Raw genomic sequence first — 20,397 nt, forward strand, 5'->3', positions numbered from 1 at the left:
AGTATCTAGTGCAACTGAAAAATGCAAACTGCGCAAGTACTGGAACCTCGTCCCAAACTGCTGACAAAGTTGACAACTTTTGTTGATAAAACTACTAAGCGTATGCCTCGAGGTAACTGTAGCAAACAAAATGATGGATTTCCTGCACGGAATTTGTCCATGGACGCACTAATTTTATCACACATGTTAATTCACTGAGCAACAGAATTAAAGGATCAGTTTCTCGAAACTCCATAATTCCCACACATTGGGCTCATAAGTTTTGAATTTGGCTCATAGGTGCATATGGCCTTCCTCTGTAATAGTGCAAAAACAAGACAACGTGCAATGTCATCCTCAAGCTCGACAACACCTCAAATAGAAAGATATCGACACTTGTGGGGAGGGGGAGTGGCTACAGCTCAGTAGTTCATGTACTGTGTAAGACGAATTAATGGTGTCACATAGGCACCATATTGCACCACAATTCTGCCTAATGCCACCACGGACATGTTACATGATCGGAAGGAGGTCACGGCCCCTCTTATCTACATTTCATCACTTCTTTTGACGCGTCTATAGTTCAATTCTTTTATCTTGGCGGTTTGCGCATGCCCGCCCAGACACGGGAGATTGCTGCATTGCCAGTTGTACACGCAAAGAGAAGCAGCGCTACTATATACTAGTTCGCAAACTTACGTTTAGGGGGGAGCGCGCAGTCTATGAAGTAAAGCCACCACGGCCACATTAACCCTTTTGCTGCTACAGAGACGTGCTCCCCGCATTCCACGATGTGCGCGATTTTGTCATCATTGCATTGCTCGCATGTGCAGACACAAGGTGTTTCGACTGCTTTGACACACTTTATCATTTGATTTCATAAAAACTATTTGGCCCAAAAATTTGATTTTTACACATCTTCTTGACTGATACCTTCTCCCCACAAATGACTTAATTTTGTTTTGATGTTCAACGCAGTTATTATGCAGCATCAGATGTAGTAAACCATTGCACGAAATTTTGAAGAGTTTGCAGAGGTAAAAGTCCATAGCGTATACTTTCCATATGAACGATTTTAGTTGCCACTAGAAATTTCAAAAAATTACATTCAAACAAATAAAATTCAAGAAGTAAGACACTTCAATATTGTTTTTAAATGAAGAAAATATAAAGCACCAAACAAGGTTTGAACTCAGAACCTTTCGCTTAGCAGCCATTCACTATGACCATTACACTAACGCAGCTCGTCATTCAATGCATCTTCCGGAGGACTTTAAAATATCACGCAAAAACCGACAAACACTGTTGGTATTACTATGAATTACTCACGTTTCGTCAAAGTACAATAGGAAATAACAATTACCGCTGTTCTTTATTGCGAAAAAAAAAAGCGGTTAGTGAGAATGATACAAACACATTTCCTTGCTATCGCCTGAATTAGGAGGCTTATTGCTTGTTTGGTTTAATTAGTTAATAGAATATGAAGCAATTGGTATAAAGAATGCTTTTTCCAAACTTTCTATAAAAGAAAGTCTGCTATCAAGACATTGCTTTTGTTCAAGTACTTTACTTATGACTGAACGTTTCTAAAACTGAAGACACTCGTCCATGCTCTGCACTGTAGTCGAGCTCTGGCAACGTCGTTCTCTGTTCATTGGCTGACTGTGTTTTGCGACGTCAGATGCGCAGAACGAACCTAAACTCGCCCGCCTTCATAAATGATGCGCACTTTAAGAAGAGGTTAGAACCCTGATGCCCAGTGTTGAAACCACACGGTTTTCTTATGAATGGCTGATGAAAACATTCCAGAACTGTCATGAAAAGATTGTAGGTGGTGCATTAATGAGCTTCAATGAAACCACCCCTTTCTCTGGAGCACTTATTCCCACATATCTGGTGGTCAAAAACGACAATTCGCAGTATGATTAGCAACACAAAAATATTCTTCATGAACTCTCACACTGCTGACATCTCAGACATTTCACCCCTTCTCTTAGGACATTGTGGGACTGCATTCCCATCGAATGTGACTGCACTCATTTGGAGCTCAGCACGACCACAATTTTTGCTCTCGTGTACAGATTGGAAGCACAAGCAGCTAAGGGTGCTCATGCTTTTTCAGCGCTACTATTTTGTGTCGTCCTGTGACATGGTCGCGGGGCACATGCAACATTGACACGTGCTTGTATAAAATGGAAGAGAGTTCCTCCAAGACCCCCAGTTCAGCAAAACCCTCAGTGACACCAGCCCACCTTTACTGAGGACATACAACTGTACAGACAGAACCCGTGACCACGTCTTAGACACTCGCAGACTGGTAACCCCTACGCCACACACTGATTCTGAATGGCCTATTATCTATCAGGAGGAAGAGCAGCATTGTGGCAGCGGAAGAGCAGCAGTGTAGCCTGCCTGCAGTTGCCTGGTACTCCCATCATGAGTTCTGTCTGTACATGTGCATTTTTAAAATTCTCAATACAGATGGGCAGGTGCCAAATAAGCTTTTCCTAAACTGGTCTTAGGGGACCCTTCATCGTTTCATTCAATTGTGTGTCAGTGACACATACCCCCATAATTAAGCAACAATAGGACACAAAACAGGAGCACTGAAATAGCACAAGCACGATTAGCTGCTTCAGGTCACATTCAAATTTCACTGCACAGTCCATAACGGTTCCAACCTGTACACGAGAGCAAAAATTGTGATCACACTGTGTTCCAAATAGGAGCAATCAGATTCAATTGAGATGCAGCTCCACAGCATCCTTAGAGAAGGGCTGAAACACCTGAATGTGTCAGCAGGTCAAGGGTTGTGCAGAACATCTTCCTGTCACTTATCACACTGCAAACAGTTGTTTTATGCTGTGAAAATTGTGGGAATTAAAACCCCAGGGAATGGGGTGGTTTCACTGACACGCTTTATGCCACCTCCCACCCCCTCGGCCTTTTTGTGCCAATTCTGACCAGTGGTATGCCTGGAATGTTCGTCCTCAGCCGCTCATCAGACGGTTTGTTTGTTGTTGCTCGATTGCATGGAGGGGGGAGGGGGTGCAGAGGAGGGGACCAAACAGAGAGATCATTGGTCCCATGACGTAAAGTGACAGAAACTGAGGGAGGAGCAACACGAACAGAACAGTCCAGTCAACAGGAAAGTAAAATAGGCAAACAGACAGAAGGAACACCAGGAGGCAGGAAGAGTAATGAACGGGAAAAGGAGGGGGTGAAGCAGGGGAAGGCCGAGAGCAGGGAGCTCTCCAAAGGTGATACTCGCGATGGGGCACCAGCACCACCACCGATGCACCCTGATTTCCACATTGTACCATGATCCCAGCACAACGGGGCCACCACCATAGGAAGAAGCAGCAAGAAAAGGGAAGACAAAATGGTACAAAAGACCAGAAGAAACATAGGAAAAGGGGGGATGGAAGAGAACACGGCCAGCATTGAGGCATAGCCAGAGGCCTTCCAAACTACTCCCAGTGCTAATCGAGGGAATCCAATTCTGGAAGGAAATTCAGGTACTTAAATCTGAGAGAAAGAAACACTTTCGTGAAGAAAACCAAGGACTGATGTAACCATGTGAGGGTTACCATGACAAACAAGGAGAGTAGGAAGACATATTTACTGTGTAGGGCTTAAAAAGGGGGGCTGTCCATCAAAATATGGACCACCATGAGGGAGGCAGCGGCAACTACAAAAATGGGAGGGAGGGGTGATGTGTTACGAACTAAAAAACCATGGGTCAACCTGGTACTGCTGATAGGAAGCCAGCAGAGGATGATATATTCCTGTCTGGACGGGCAGAAGGAAAAACGCCACGCAGCGGATGACCCCTTGTTCGCAAGATGAGTCTTCCATAACAATTAGCGCAGACAGGCTGCGGAGCACAGGAGCTCTCCTCATTGAGGGGGCATCCACGTTCACCACAAGGAGCGTCCAGTCTACAGCAGAAAAATGTGCCAGGACATACGGCTTCATGTGACATGAATCAACCCTAATCCTGACCACCTCTGGGATGGTGTCCCCCTCAAATGCCAGAATGAAGATGCTGGTATCGATGCAACTATCCTTTTGGCCTTTCTGAACACACCGAACAAAATGAATGCCCTGTTGTTCCAGATTGCCCAGGAGTTCCTCATCAGTTTGAATGGTGAGGTCCCAATGAAAAGTAACACACTGACTACATTCCATTATCCTTGTTTTGTTTTTCCTCGCCAATCATTCTATAACAGCCTTTCAAAACACTATCCATTCTGAATTGTAGCATGTAACATGGCAGTGTGTAACTCGATTATTTGGTGCATAAGAAACAGTTTGCTGTAATCAAGTTTCTAACTGGAGAAAACTGAAAGCACGAATTCGAAGAATTCATTCACCCACGGAGCACCCTCTCTTTCAGCATAACAATACCAGACCACACACAAGCGCTGCGACATCTGAAACAATCCGACATCTTGGGTTCGCTATCGTCAATCATCCCCCATACAGTCCTGAGTTGCCCCTAACTGATCTTGACATGTTTCCAAAACTTGGAGAACACCTTCAAGGACCTCACTTTCATAGTGATGAAGTGGTGCAAGCAGAGGTGAGGTTGTGGCTCTGTCAACAAAGTCATCCATTCTAGAGTGAAGACATCAACAAACTAGTCTCTCAGTGAGAGAAATGCATTTGTTGCCAGGGTGACTATGCTGAATATGTAGACATGAAGGATAAAGATGTACCATGTTAATAAAATTTATTTTAGTTAAAAAGCTTTACAACTTTTTACATAAAGAAATTGGAGAGGCATTACTTTTTAGCATGCCCTCGTACAATATCATCAGCAAACCTCAAGTTTTTATTTGTTCTCCCCGAGTTTTCCTCGATTTTATTTACTACTTAATGTAAGGATAGAATAAAAATGGGGACAATCTACAACCCCTGTCCGACTCCCTTGTTAACCACTGCTTCCCTTTCATGCTCAACTCTTACAACCACAGTTTACTTTCTGTGCAAGCTGCATTTAATTGTTTGCTCCCCGTATTTTATCCCTGCTACCTTCAAAATTTCAAAGAGTGTACTTCAGTCAACATCGTCAAATGCTGTGAGTCTGCAAATGATATAAACATATGTTTCCCTTTCCTCAACCTATCTTCTAAGGTAAGTTGTAGTGTCAGTATCAAGTCGCATGTCCCTACATTTTTCTGAAGCCCAGACTGATCTTACCTGAAGCCATCTCATACTATTCTTCTGTAAATAAGCTGTGCCAATATTCTGCAACCACGACTTACTAAATTTATGGCTCAGTAATATTCACACCTTCAGCACATGCCTTCTCCAGAATTAGAAATTATACACTCTTCTTTAAGTCTGTGTGTACTTTAAACAACCTTTTAATTCAATAACAGTACAGCAAAGACAATGCTTCTTACCAGTAGAGTAAAACCTCCACTGCACAACATATCATGAAAAGTGTCCTAATGCTCAATAAATTTCGTGTGCAAGTTTACATTGTTGGTGGGAAGCCATGAAAATGTTGGCTGATGGCTAATGCACTTCAAAAGAGTTTATTATAAAGTGAAACAGCTATTGACAAGTACACATATTTTTGAGATGCACTTACAGCACAGATACACTGCACATTCGACATTAACACTATGAGGGAGAGGAAAGCAGAGGGACATACAGTGGTAGTGATTATTTAAGCATTAAATTATTCTGTGAAGTTGAAACTGAAATCTTGTCAGTACAAATTACAAAATAATATTTTACATTGCTTACAGCAAACAAGTACGTGTTTGCTGAAATTGACACCGAGCTTAAATTAATCAATACCAGCCGAATTGTACCAATATACCTCTAATTGTACCAATATACCTCTGCTACTAGCATTTCCTGTGATAAGTGTCAAGTTTACTGAAAACGTTGTCTCTCTCTCTCTCTCTCTCTCTCTCTCTCTCTCTCTCACACACACACACACACACACACACACACACACACACACACACACACACACAAAGAAAATCAAAGAATTACGATTATAAGTGTATTCCTTTATAATGTTTCACCTTTGTGCAATGAGAAAGTATAATTAAAAATAGGCGTTCAACATGAAAACAAAAATTTTAGATATATTTTTAGTCACACTGGATATTAACCAAGTGGTGAAATTCATTGCTCATGTTACTTACATAGACTGAAGAACTTTATTTCCAACAACAAGCATCAATGTAGGGATGGCTCAGTAATATTCACACCTTCAGCACATGCCTTCTCCAGAATTAGAAATTATACACTCTTCTTTAAGTCTGTGTGTACTTTAAACAACCTTTTAATTCAATAACAGTACAGCAAAGACAATGCTTCTTACCAGTAGAGTAAAACCTCCACTGCACAACATATCATGAAAAGTGTCCTAATGCTCAATAAATTTCGTGTGCAAGTTTACATTGTTGGTGGGAAGCCATGAAAATGTTGGCTGATGGCTAATGCACTTCAAAAGAGTTTATTATAAAGTGAAACAGCTATTGACAAGTACACATATTTTTGAGATGCACTTACAGCACAGATACACTGCACATTCGACATTAACACTATGAGGGAGAGGAAAGCAGAGGGACATACAGTGGTAGTGATTATTTAAGCATTAAATTATTCTGTGAAGTTGAAACTGAAATCTTGTCAGTACAAATTACAAAATAATATTTTACATTGCTTACAGCAAACAAGTACGTGTTTGCTGAAATTGACACCGAGCTTAAATTAATCAATACCAGCCGAATTGTACCAATATACCTCTAATTGTACCAATATACCTCTGCTACTAGCATTTCCTGTGATAAGTGTCAAGTTTACTGAAAACGTTGTCTCTCTCTCTCTCTCTCTCTCTCTCTCTCTCTCTCTCACACACACACACACACACACACACACACACACACACACACACACACAAAGAAAATCAAAGAATTACGATTATAAGTGTATTCCTTTATAATGTTTCACCTTTGTGCAATGAGAAAGTATAATTAAAAATAGGCGTTCAACATGAAAACAAAAATTTTAGATATATTTTTAGTCACACTGGATATTAACCAAGTGGTGAAATTCATTGCTCATGTTACTTACATAGACTGAAGAACTTTATTTCCAACAACAAGCATCAATGTAGGGAACACGGCTTCCTTCAATGAATTTATGTAGGCCCTGTAAGAAACTTGGGGAAAACATTTGCATAAATGTGCTTAGCACTTCTGTAACACTTCCATTCTACGACACACTATTTCATCAGTGGCTTCTTGTACATCACTCATCATTAACTGTTCTTCAATCTTCTACAGTAACAGTCGTGACAATTCCAGTGTAGCCAACAACTTTCTCAGAACTGCTTTGCGAAGTGACAACTTTCATCCCAGAACACCCAAACCATGGACTGCTGCTTAATTTCCGGCTTGTCCACATGTCAAAGTCTTATCTCCTGTTGCCACATTGTACACAAAATTTTGTATTTTCTTGGTTGAATTTTTAAGTATTTCCTTACATCAATTGCCAAAAACCTGTTTCAGGGCTGTGATTAAATTGAGCAGAATCCACCTAGACCAGACTTACCTCACAACTAAACGTTCACACAAAAACAAACATGCTGCTGTCTTCAAAGTGCCTAAGGATACTTTTATCTCGCGCCATGTCCCGTTTTTTGGAACAATAACTAATTTTGGTCACTCTTCATGAAATTCAACAATGACAGACTCAAAACAAGGAGAAAATTCAGCATACCAATGGACATTTATGAGGGAAACTGGTTACATAAAATGCCATGAAGCGATTTGAGGCACTATTATCAAGTTAGACGTTCACAAGAATTGTTGGGGGGGGGGGCGGGGATGCCCAATGAAAACCTCCACACAATCTCTCCCCATCTTCCACCACTGTTTCTTGAAACACTCACTGAACTACTTAGTCAATTCCTGAGCTGCCATTGTTTTAACAATAGCAAAAGACAAATTTTAAAACAATAGTAATGTTAAATTCCAGTACCATTTATAAAATCTTTAAGCTGATCCTCATATTTTTAATGCACAGCTACATAAAAGTTTCAATTTCACCACTGTCAAGCGATTTTCTGCTAAAATCAGTAATCTGCAGCAAATCTCTACCTGCTGCGTGAAGATCTCAATCTTGGAAGCGCTGCGCCCAAGCACCATGCCGAGGCAGGTCGCCAGCGGGGCAGCCAGGACTCGGAGCGGCAGCCCATTCCTCAGCACCACCTTGTGGTACAGGTCACCCAGCAGGCACACAAAGTTCATCAACTTGGCTCCACCGTCTGCTGCCAACATCTTCTCCCGATCTAATTTGCAGAAAGTTATGGGATTATTTAAGATGCTGGACTGGAAACCAATTTTTGTATAAAAATTAGAAACAGTTATTTGAAAATAAAAAAGGAACAGCTACAGTTTTTATTTACCCAGTGAGAATAAATTAATGTTGACAGCATTTTACGGGCACTACAAGTAAATGAATATTTTGCATTGCATGTAGAGGATGTTTGGAAATTCCCGTTACAAACTTCTAGTACTTGTAGAGGGGAGAGAGTAGATTTCAAAATGGAACTTATGTCTGTCTGGTTGGTTGGTTGGTTGGTTTGTGGGATTAAAGGGACCAGACTGCTACAGTCATCGGTCTCTTTTTCCAAAACTTAAAAACACCCACACAGAAGAAAAACGAACAATGGAAAAGACAACAGACAACACAGGACAAGAAAGACAGACAGAGACCAGACAAAAGGAATTAAAATCACACAGAGTGTGACAGTGGTTGGCCGACCATAGAGACAAAAAAGGAAAAGGCAACCACCGAGAAACACACTAAAAAGTCAGACTAAAATCACAGGCCACAGGCCAGAATCAACACAAAAAGACAAACACTTAGATGTCTGGAAACTTACTATTTCTGTGCTACAACCATTTGGAAACAAATAATTGATGCAGTGTGACCCTTTTACAATTTTGCTCATTAATAGCAAGCACTTTGATGAGTTCTCTTCAATGTGGTGTAGTACGGCCTCCTCCACTTTGGGTATGCAGTGTCTCCTCGGAGCATCGTAGTCCGCTGCTGACAGTGAAGGTATCCTTCCACAAAGCTGTTGTAGGATTCTGGTGAAAGGGTATGCAATGGGAGTCGGACATCGCAGAGAACAATCTCGATAAAAGTGACAAGCAGCTCTTCCATTAATGTGAGTTTCTTGTCAGTGTATTCTGGAAACATGTACACAGTCCTTTGCTCTAACACTCACAGACATGTGAATGGGGCTCAGACTAGTCAGACAGGTAGAACAGATGTCAAATGACATCAGCCGGACTGACGTAACCATTTCCCACTGTGACTACACTGCTGCATACCTCCCTAGCAAACATTTTTTCAAACGGCTATAGCACAGAAACAGTATGTTTCTGGATGTGGGTTCATATTCAAAATATTGTGTACTCACTCCTATCTACAAGTCCTAGAATCCTAGAAGTCTGTAAGGGAAATTTTTGAACACACTATATGCAGCTATCTCCAACACGCACAAATATCAGACTAACAATATTTCAATAAGTGTATAAAAATCTCTTTGGCAACAATAATTGTTTTCACAATAAGTTGTACCATTAACAGCTAGCTTACAAACAGTGTGGACAAGTGCATTTTACTTCGTCTCTTAAATAAATGCACTATAATGGCATCTTGTGTAAAAATTATTTGCACAAAAACTACTTCTTGCTTCATTATGTAGAACTTAGACGGTTGTATTGCACTTTCAGACTCCAGCGGCACTGCTACACTCTGCAAATGGATATAAAACTTCGAGGGCATCTCCACATAACAGATAGGAAGAATTCCTAAACTGTGGTTCACGAAGTCAGTTGAAGGACAGACTAGCTTAATTATCACAAAACTCAGGTGGGTAAAACATGGCCAGTTATACTGTACACCCCTTGTACACTACCTACAGACTCACCAGCTAAACTGAGACATTTCTGGAGGTTTAGAACAAGTGGGGAGTTTTTGCAAGGTTCTGTGGATATGGACACCATAAAGCCACCAGCTATCGTCTGGCAAGCAACAGCACGATTGAGCGATGGCATCATTCCCTCAAAGCTTCACTTGTGTGTCATGATACCACCTGGACGAATGCTCTTCTGATAGTCCTCCTTGGTCTGCAGAATACTTACAAGCCACACACGGATTCCTCAGCAGAAAAACCGGTTGATGGCAAAGCATTTGGTCTCCTGGGAGAATTTATTGATGCAAATTCTCTGCAATCACCACCTCATGATCATCTAGACTTTATACAACATTTGTGGCACCATATAGCTTGCATCCCTCGCAAGTCTCTAGACATGACATACCATTAAATTATGTGCTAAATGATTTGGACAATTAGTTGCACATAATGATTTTGTATGGACAGCATGAAACCACCATTACAGCCTCCTTATACTGATCCAACGGGCATTTTAAGGAGAGTTACATGGACACTAGACACTGTGGCAAATGGCAAAACCACAACCTTCTCTCTTTATTGCACCACGCCCACCTACAACTTCCAAGAGGCACTTCCAGCTGAAGCACCAAGCAGACAAGATCATTTTCCGGTACCGGCACCACACCCACAACCACAGTGACAATAACTGTCCTGCACTTTTTCTTGATGGCACTTCACTTCTGCCATGAGGACCACTGTAGTATCAGGCAGCTGTCATCTGCCATATGTGAATGGTAGTGTTAACAGGGCTGTTAAAGTTGTAATTATGCACAAACCAGTGATGCCGTATACAGCAGCAGCTTTTGCACAACTAACCCTTACCCATGAATTTTTTACGTAGTTATGCAGTTTTCCCATCACACCTATTCTGATATTTGAGGGACTGATCTACATTCATGTATAATGTTTCCCATGCCTGTTAATTGAGTGTGTTATTCAAGAAAACAAACTTCTTATATTCCTCACTCCCAAGAGTGCTAATTCAGGATCTACCACTCGACTTTATAATAACAAGGATTGGATTGCCTAATTCAAGCAGTATCTGACAAATATATTTAAAAGTTCTAAATTAATGTTTGGCCCATCCACTGGTAACTGCATAACTTTTTTTAGGTTTTCCAAATCAGTTTTTTTACACTTACGAGTCAATCATTTGCCATTATATGTTTCAGAAAAAGTGGAAGCAAAGAAATTGTTATAAATGATTTGTCTGGTCCCAAAATCATACACACAAATCCATCTGGATCTTCTGAGATACAGTATTCACACTCTCTTCAAATTTTAGAACAATCATTTCAGATTTGTCAATGAGGTCATGTACTAGGCCAACCCATTTACAGTGTTGTAAAAAAACTTCTGATTTTTGCAGTTGCATTTTCTTTGCACTTTGACTATGCATAAATAACAAAGGGAATAATTCTACAAAATCTGCTGGGATCCAAACTGACAAATAACTCTTGACAGTGCCCAAAACCCATAAAATTTCCGCTCATGTATCATCATCCGATAATAAACAGGATTGCACTGTACGGTATTCTACAGAATGATCTGTGGCTCGGAATACACTGCCTTATTTGATACTGGAACTCTTATTAAAAAACCATAAATAATCTGTACTAGCTTAATAAATTGTACTTCCAGGTTAAAATCTGCTTATACATTTTCTCAAAATTGGGACAAAATTCACAATTCCCTCCTTCAAAGTATTAATAAAAATACTTCGGAGTGATGTATGACTGATTGTGTTGAAAACTGTAGTTGAAGATTTGGAAAATTGCGTGAATGTAAGTGGCAGTGACTTCTGCAAATATGCACTGAAACTCTGGTACTTCACGTTCTTGGCGTGACTTTCCAAAGCACTTTTCCCTGGCTGGAAATGCTGATCACTTTCTTGCACCATGTAAAAATAGCATATGTACTGTTTTTGGGATCAGGAGCAACCCCTGAAAACAGAAGCTCATAAGGCTTTTGATATTGTGTTGTACTTGTACACGATTTCGACATTGAGACTTTAACATCCTCAAGGTGAAAAAACTAATATAAATAAATTGTTGACATGAATTTGTTTAAAGTCGTACTTCAATTTTGTTCTGTTCATTCTTTATTGTTTATCCATATGTCGTTGGACACACAGTGTCACCAACTCTGATTTCCAAGAGTGGGATCTTCTATTTGATGGTTTCCACAGTTGCAGATTTTATTTTTTTATGTCATTAGTGGGTTTTCTACCTTTATTCAACTGCTTAAAAGTGAAAGAACTGGCAAATACGCAAAAACATTTGAAAGAAAGTGGTTTTCTCGGTTCCTTGGACCATGTACTTTGCGCTGCTTGGAACTACTGACTGCAATCCAACATAGTGCGGCTTCGCAGTTAAGTAGCCATTAGACTGTGAACAGTCACTTGTTTGCAGGTGATTTGTGTTGATGTGTAAGCAGAAAAATGAATGAAGAAGCTACACCGAGGTTAGCGATGTCTTATAATTCCGTTGACAAAGGGTAAAGCAAGAAAAACTATTATAAACATTGGGCTGCGACAAGGAGAAAATAAAAACAGGCGAGTACATTTGTGGGGTGAATAATTGCTCAATGCTGATAATTGTATTAATGCAATCGCGAATTACCCCATGGTGAAACTTCACTCATAACATTATGTCAGTCTGTCACCATTAAGCAATCGTTCGACCCCATAGATCTGTTTAATACATATCAATACAAGTCTGTAGTCTTCATGATTCTGAAATCTTGTTTTCGACTGCTGCCAACAACAGTGAACTATCAACTGTTACAATAAGTGTTGCAATAGGTTTCATTTAATTTCAGGTATTGTACTAAATCGAAAAAGAGTGACTCTATAAAGTGCTTTGAAACTTATTACTTCTGTGAGTTATTTCTACCACAGTAGCTGATCAGTACTTCATGCCTGATCTCAAAGCAACAAATTTCACCTTCCCTCCTCATCTCTCACATGGCAGCATGAATCAGCTTCTTCAAATCTCTGCTTCATGCGACAGCTCAATTGATATAAACCTGTTATGAATTTTTGTGTACACCGATTCACCATCAGGTAGTATGTGTATTACATGTAGATTTACTTTTGAACAGTCAAATGCTATTTGAAATACCACATATGGTTTAAACTGATAATATATGAAAATAGATTGTATATACGGGAAAAATTTTAAAAGTCAGTGTTTTTGAATTAAACTCTCCTGGTACTCAATTTAAATCTGGCACCAATGTTAGCACTGAATAGGGGATCATGGAGGAACCGTATAAGGGGGGCTATGCTCCAGACTGAACGCTGAAAGGCATAATCAGTCTTAAATGATGATGATGATGATCATCATCATCATCTTTTTTTTAATTTCTACAATTGTGTGATATGGGGAAGGCAATAACACAAGTCTATGACTAGGAAATGACAAATCATCCAAATAACTCTAAAAACTTCAAAAAAGGCAGTGTTGCCGACATTTTCGGAATGGGTTCATGTTGTAGAGAATTACTAGTATGTCCTTTTACTGTGCTAGTGATATGCTAGTTTAAATCCAGTTTGAGTTAAAGCATACTTTGTATTAGCATAGTCTGCAGTTTATGTGGCACACTGGTGAAAGACTCAAAATGCAAGGGTCATGAGTTCGAGTCTCAGTCCGGCACACAATTTTAATCTCCCAGGAAGTTTCGTATCAGTGGACACTCCACTGCAAAGTGGAAATTTCATTCTGGAAGGCTTTATATGTTCACATTGCAGAACCAAATCTAGTTTTTAGATGTTTTAGGACAGTCTGTCTAATGGAAACGATTTAAAAGCATTTGGAGAAGACTTTTCTGTAAAAGTGGGCCAAAAAACACATTTTTGACGTTTTTCTAAAAATCATCAATTTTGTCCTCAATCTGTTAACTATTGGAGAATAGTAACAGAATAAAATTTTATATTCTTGGTCATTGAATTGGAAACTTATAACATGCAATGATCAGGTTTATCCCTCAGTTTCTTTCAGAGTTACAAGAAACTGAACTTCACAGTTTTTTCGATTATTTTTTCAGCTGATTTTGCTTCAAATTATCCATACTTTGCTTAAGAGAGTGCAAGATTTACAAGATGGCCTATTTCCAAAAATGAGACCACTTGGATGGGAATGGCCCAGGACACAGGAACTGGTAGACCAAGGAATCATCTTTTGATACACACCCAGCAGCAGTTTAACACTGCCCAGAAGATGCTCTTAGAGAAAACAATACACACAAAGAACTCTTATCAGCTTAAAACAGAATATTAGACTGTATTGGTCACTGAGATGATACATATTGTTGCTATGTCCCCATACATGTCAAGTCAAAAATAATATGCTGTCACATAACTTAAATGCTTATTTTGATCAAGTGGAAACTTAAATGAGTATGTGTGGTATGGTGGCTCAGTTCTGCAGTGCCAGATTACAGATCCGAAGGTCCAGAATTTGATCCCCAGTCACTCCTACTTATGACTTCTCTCATGACTGGCAATGTTTGTTACTGTGATAAATAGAGTGTTGCACAGTGCTAGTCCAAGTTAAACTGTAGGTACCCTACAACTGGCTGGGTAAACCAGTTCAAAAAACTGAAGAATGTAATAACATACCACCTTCATTAGGATTTTGCCTGGCAAAGCATTGTGGTGTTCCAGTGATATTTAGTTTGATGACAGCTTTACTGAGTGTGTTCTAATTTTTTTTTTTTCTAAAAATATAAAGAATACCGAAGCGAACCATGTGCAAACATTAAGAGAAACAGAAGCAAGTGAAACAGACAGATCATTAACCCACCACTGAAAGTAGTAACACTGATCAATTCAGATTGTCATTAATGTTACTGGATTTCCTGCCTTAACTGACTTGCTATCACAAGGCCCCAGCACTAATCAGCCACACACAATGAGAACAGTGTGCATAGTGAAATACTACAACAAATTTCCAACTCGAGTGACAATAATTATTTAAATAAAAATCAGTTTTCATAAGGGGCGATCAAAAAATTTCTGTTCAGAAGTCCGACAGTCTAGGACTGGTATGCCGATCAGGAAAAATCACCTCAAACACTGACCCATCGATGCACCTGGTTGAAGATATCTGTTTTCACACTGTGTCCTGCTGTGTGAAGAAATTCTTAATTGCATGCTGCACATCCTCATCTGACAGAAATTGGTAAGCCTCTGAGGCCATTTTTAGGAGACTGAAGGTGCGATAACTACACGGGGAAAGATCAAGACTATAGGGTGGGTGGTTGAGTGTCCCACTTGAGTTGATCCAGAATGAATCGTGCTAGCCTCCTAGCTTGATCAACATCTTGAGTCAAATCGTAACCAGCACAGAACTTGGCTCGCCATTCCACAACAGTCATTTTCAAAACACATGCTATCCTATACACATTCTTCTATCTCCAATAGATGCTTACCAGTGTTTGTCCATCGGCAGCCAACAAAATTACAACAGCACATTGGTCATGTTTGGACGCTTTTGGTAATAACCTAGCCATAGTTTACATTCCCACATTTACCACACTCACATCGAAAAGACACAAATGCCACAATAATCCCTTGCCTACACGTCTATTCTTATACACCCGCATCACAATCATGCTATGTTGCAGCAACGCCCTCCAACAGAAACTTTTTGACCACCCCTTATATTTTTAAATCTGATTAAAAAATATAAAACAATTTCTCCTAGACACATACAAATAGCTCAGAAAATATGTGATTGTTAATCTTTAACAGCAATGAAAATGCTTTAAACAAAAAACATGGGGCACACACAATACACCGTTTTAAGCCTGACAAGTATTTTCATAGTTATTAAAATTTCACAATCAAAAATATTCAGGACTATCTGTACAGGATTAGGAATCTGTGTGGGGAAGGAGAAATTATTTTATTCTTTCTAGTCTGATTTAAAAATGTAGTATATTAAACTTGATTTTTATTTGAATAATTATTTTCTGCTTTTTAGTACAGCTTGTGTGAAATTTTTCATTTGATTTCAAACTCTGCCACGCATCAGATAAAGATGTGAGTTAATATTGAGCTGTCATCCAGTTCTGAGCTATGTTCAAAGTTTCAAGTCTCTAGCTCATTGGGAAATGACAGTGGTAACTTTCCCTCCATACAAGTTTTGCCACTTGCGTAGAAGAACAGCTCCACGCTCACAGAGGTCTTTCTCTTTTGGCCCATATTTAGTACTGTACCGGCATAGCTGCACTGGCCCCTGTCCAGTTCAGTAGCCACTGAACTGCAGTGACATTTTTCTCACTGGCTGCTCAGTAATGACACCAACAGTCAGGCTTTGCCCAATATTATGATTGTACGGTTTTTTCTCTCACCAATATCTTTCCCATACCTACTACTGTTAAAGCCCATCTTGTTATAATCATGTAGCTTGTTCATACAACGGCCTCCTCTACTAAGCTGACTTTCGCCTTACAATCCGAATTCTATCCTAATTTTGATATCTTTGCTGCTGTTCATAATTGTGGCAATGACTCTGTGTTTATATATTCTTTTGAATGATTTAGCACACCTCTGGGAATTGGTATATGCAAGGACGTCGTTTTTCGTGAACATCTAGCAGAATTAGTACATAACATTACGCATTTAATTGTTATCAAGAAAATATCTTATTGAGAAATTATATTTAATGTCTGTTTTTCCATTTATGTAACATAAACAACATATATTACACAAAAATTGTTTTCTACCAACTGAACTTCAACCACATGTGTTACAGACTACATAGCTACACAAGTGCCATTTTAGTGGAGCACGCTAGAGTTCAAGGTGCATTGAGCCTCACACAGCATTGCAGAGATTTACCAGTATCTGTGATACATTGTATATCACAATACACTATTAAATGCTACTAATTATCATGCTGACAATTTTGAACACCCCGTCCCCATACAGGAGTTAAATAAAGATGATGTTTCTTCAGTCATCATTTTGTGGGTTATTCATTACAACACCAATTTGAAATCACTATTGTTTTACGTAAAATCAAAATTTACATTTTAGTGATATCACTCAAGACATTAGAAACTTCCAGTACACTTAAAACTGGCGCATTATCTGAGGCCAATAACGACCGTCCAGCAGTGTGAAAGATATACGGGAACAATGTAGGTGCCACAAAAAGCTCATTCCCTGTGATAATCAAAAATTTCAGGACCATGTTTACTTTTACTCATGCTTTGAAAACACTTCTGTATAACTTGCTGGTGGATTTACACTGAACAAATTGGTTTCATTTAAATATGCAAGGCTGACTTGACAGAATGTGCTATGAAAAACACATGGGAAATAGCCTACTTATGGTGTTCATCACAAAGAGCAATGCTCTCTTGCAAAGTTAAGAGTGATTATTCTGCTTTTTCTTCAAAATGGATGTAGGCTGCAGTTGTTGTTGGGAGATGGAGAGGCTTGCATAAGATGGAGCAGCATGGAGAGCTGCATCAAACCAGTCTTAAGATTGGTGATCACAAGAAGTATACACTCATACTTAAAAACCACCAAACAATGGAAATTTGATACAAACCCCCAATCAATGGAAAATTTGATACAGACCACAGAAAGAAAGTGCCGATTAGCAGACAGCAACCTCAGAGAGGCATTCAAAACAGCTTCCAGTCATCTCAGAACAGATAAATATAGGTCCTGTGTCATTTTCAAGGGACTCTTATACCATTCATCTACATCTACATCCACATCCACATCCACATCCACATCCACATCCATACTCCGCACGCCACCCAACGGTGTGTGACGGAGAGCACCTTACGTGCCACTGTCATTACCTCCCTTTCCTGTTCCAGTCGTGTATGGTTCGCGAGAAGAACGACTGCTGGAAAGCCTCCGGGCGCGCTCGAATCTCTCTAATTTTACATTCGTGATCTCCTCGGGAGGTATAAGTAGGGGGAAGCAATATATTCGATACCTCATCCAGAAACGCACCCTCTCGAAACCTGGACAGCAAGCTACACCGTGATGCAGAGCGCCTCTCTTGCAGAGTCTGCCACTTGAGTTTGCTAAACATCTCCGTAACGCTATCACGCTTACCAAATAACCGTGTGACAAAACGCGCCACTCTTCTTTGGATCTTCTCTATCTCCTCCGTCAACCCGACCTAGTACGGATCCCACACTGATGAGCAATACTCAAGTATAGGTCGAACGAGTGTTTTGTAAGCTACCTCCTTTGTTGATGGACTACATTTTCTAAGGACTCTCCCAATGAATCTCAACCTGGCATCCGCCTTACCAACAATTAATTTTATATGATCATTCCACTTCAAATCGTACCGCACCACATACTCCCAGATATTTTAGAGAAGTAACTGCTACCAGTGTTTGTTCCGCTAGCATATAATCATACAACAAAGGATCCTTCTTTCTATGTATTCGCAATACATTAAATTTGTCTATGTTAAGGGTCAGTTGCCAATCCCTACACGAAGTGCCTATCCACTGCAGATTTTCCTGCATTTCGCTACAATTTTCTAATGCTGCAACTTCTCTGTATACTACAGCATCATCCGCGAAAAGCCACATGGAACTTCCGACACTATCTACTAGGTCATTTATATATATTGTGAAAAGCAATGGTCCAATAACACTCCCTTGTGGCATGCCAGAGGTTACTTTAACGTCTGTAGATGTCTCTCCATTGAGAACAACATGCTGTGTTCTGTTTGCTAAAAACTCTTCAATCTAGCCACACAGCTGGTTTGATATTCCATAGGCTCTTACTTTGTTTATCAGGCGACAGTGTGGAACTGTATTGAACGCCTTCCAGAAGTCAAGGAAAATGGCATCTACCTGGGAGCCTGTATCTAATATTTTCTGGGTCTCATGAACAAATAAAGCGAGTTGGGTCTCACACGATCGCTGTTTCCGGAATCCATGTTGATTCCTACAGAGTAGATTCTGGGTTTCCAGAAACGACATGATACGCGAGCAAAAAACATGTTCTAAAATTCTAAAACAGATTGACATCAGAGATATAGACCTATAAGTTTTGCGCATCTGCTCGAGGGCCCTTCTTGAAGACTGCAAACTGTGGCAATTTGATGTAATGATGGTGGAAGTGGATAACAAACACCCATCCTTCTCTCCAAGGTCAACATCAAAGGATCAGTAATACTGAGATTTGGTGGCTGTGGTGGTCTGGGGTAATGCGACAATTCACCCTTGTGCTCACAAAACCACTCCTGGACCGTGCAAGCTCTGTGAACACCGGCCCTGTTGACACATAATCTTCAGTAGTAATGCAATCCTGGAGAGTAACCACTGAGCCCATGGAATGACGTGGTATGGCTGCCCAAATTGTCACCAAATCCCAGCCATGTATTGCTCTTAGAACATATACTTGGCCAGAAGCTGGAAACAGTGTGAAATAAGACTCTTGCCACCAAACGACATTCATCCTTTGATCCTTAGTACAGTTCTACGGCTTTGGCATCATTTTTCCTGTTAGTATTTTCATCAATGATGAGTGGTTTTGGAATTCCGGCTCTAAATGCAATTCCCTGCTTACGGAGCTCCCTTCGTGTTGTTTGGTGGTAACAAGGGTTCATGAGCATGACACTCAAATCTCTTCATGAGCGTGACACTCAAATCTGTAGTGACTTTTGCAGCTGTTGTCCTCTTACTTTCATAACAATCCTCTTCAATGAGCACTTGTCCCGATCAGTCGACACATACTTTCTTCCTTGTTGTGATGTAGTGGATGATGATCTTCCACTTTCCCTGCACGTGTTCTACATGTATGACATGGTGCCTCAGGAAACACCAAACAATTAGGCTACCTCGGTTACACCACACGAGCACCAACAATTTGCCTTTGTTCGAATTCACTTAGCTCCGACATAATTCACTTGCAACAACACAGAACACTTTCCTGATCACAACTGACACGTGCAAGATATTGAGGACACTGTACAGGTCAGCGACTGTATCTGATGTGAGTGACAATATTTTCTGGGGTGGATAGTGGGGCACAGAAAAGGCATTTTGCATGAAGGATAGCAGGGTAGACATAGGGAAAGATGCTAGTTCTGCCTGTGCGAGTATACAGGAATGTGGTGGGATAGGATACGCCTGGTAGGTGCAGCATCAGCAAGCTACGCTGGGAGGACGGGGTAGAGATTAGATAACTGGAAACGTGTGATGCATGGGATACAAGGCATGCAGGTGTATGGATGGAGTGGGAGCAGGAAAGAGGATAGGCAGATGGTGGACAGGAACTAGTGAAGGTTGAGCCAGGGCAGGTACAAGAACAAACAATATGTTCCAGGGAGAGTTCTCACTTGCATTTTTCAAAAAAGCTGATATGCCAGGAAGAATCCAGAAGGCACAGGCTTTGAAGCAGTTGTCCTAGTTAAGCACAC

At 40.2% G+C, this 20,397-nt stretch overlaps 1 protein-coding gene across 2 annotated transcripts in view; it reads right to left on the reverse strand.

The window, feature by feature from the left end:
- Nucleotides 1–20,397, reverse strand: part of LOC126106439 (uncharacterized) — a 69,101-nt gene that overhangs the window by 17,752 nt on the left and 30,952 nt on the right. For both annotated transcript variants that reach the window (XM_049912720.1, XM_049912719.1), the window contains exon 4: nt 8,112–8,302. In XM_049912720.1, coding sequence (XP_049768677.1) covers nt 8,112–8,302 — 191 coding nt within the window. The remainder of the gene's footprint in view (nt 1–8,111; nt 8,303–20,397) is intronic.

The sequence above is a fragment of the Schistocerca cancellata genome, chromosome 10, assembly GCF_023864275.1.
Source record: "Schistocerca cancellata isolate TAMUIC-IGC-003103 chromosome 10, iqSchCanc2.1, whole genome shotgun sequence".
Classification (NCBI taxonomy): Eukaryota; Metazoa; Arthropoda; class Insecta; order Orthoptera; family Acrididae; genus Schistocerca; species Schistocerca cancellata.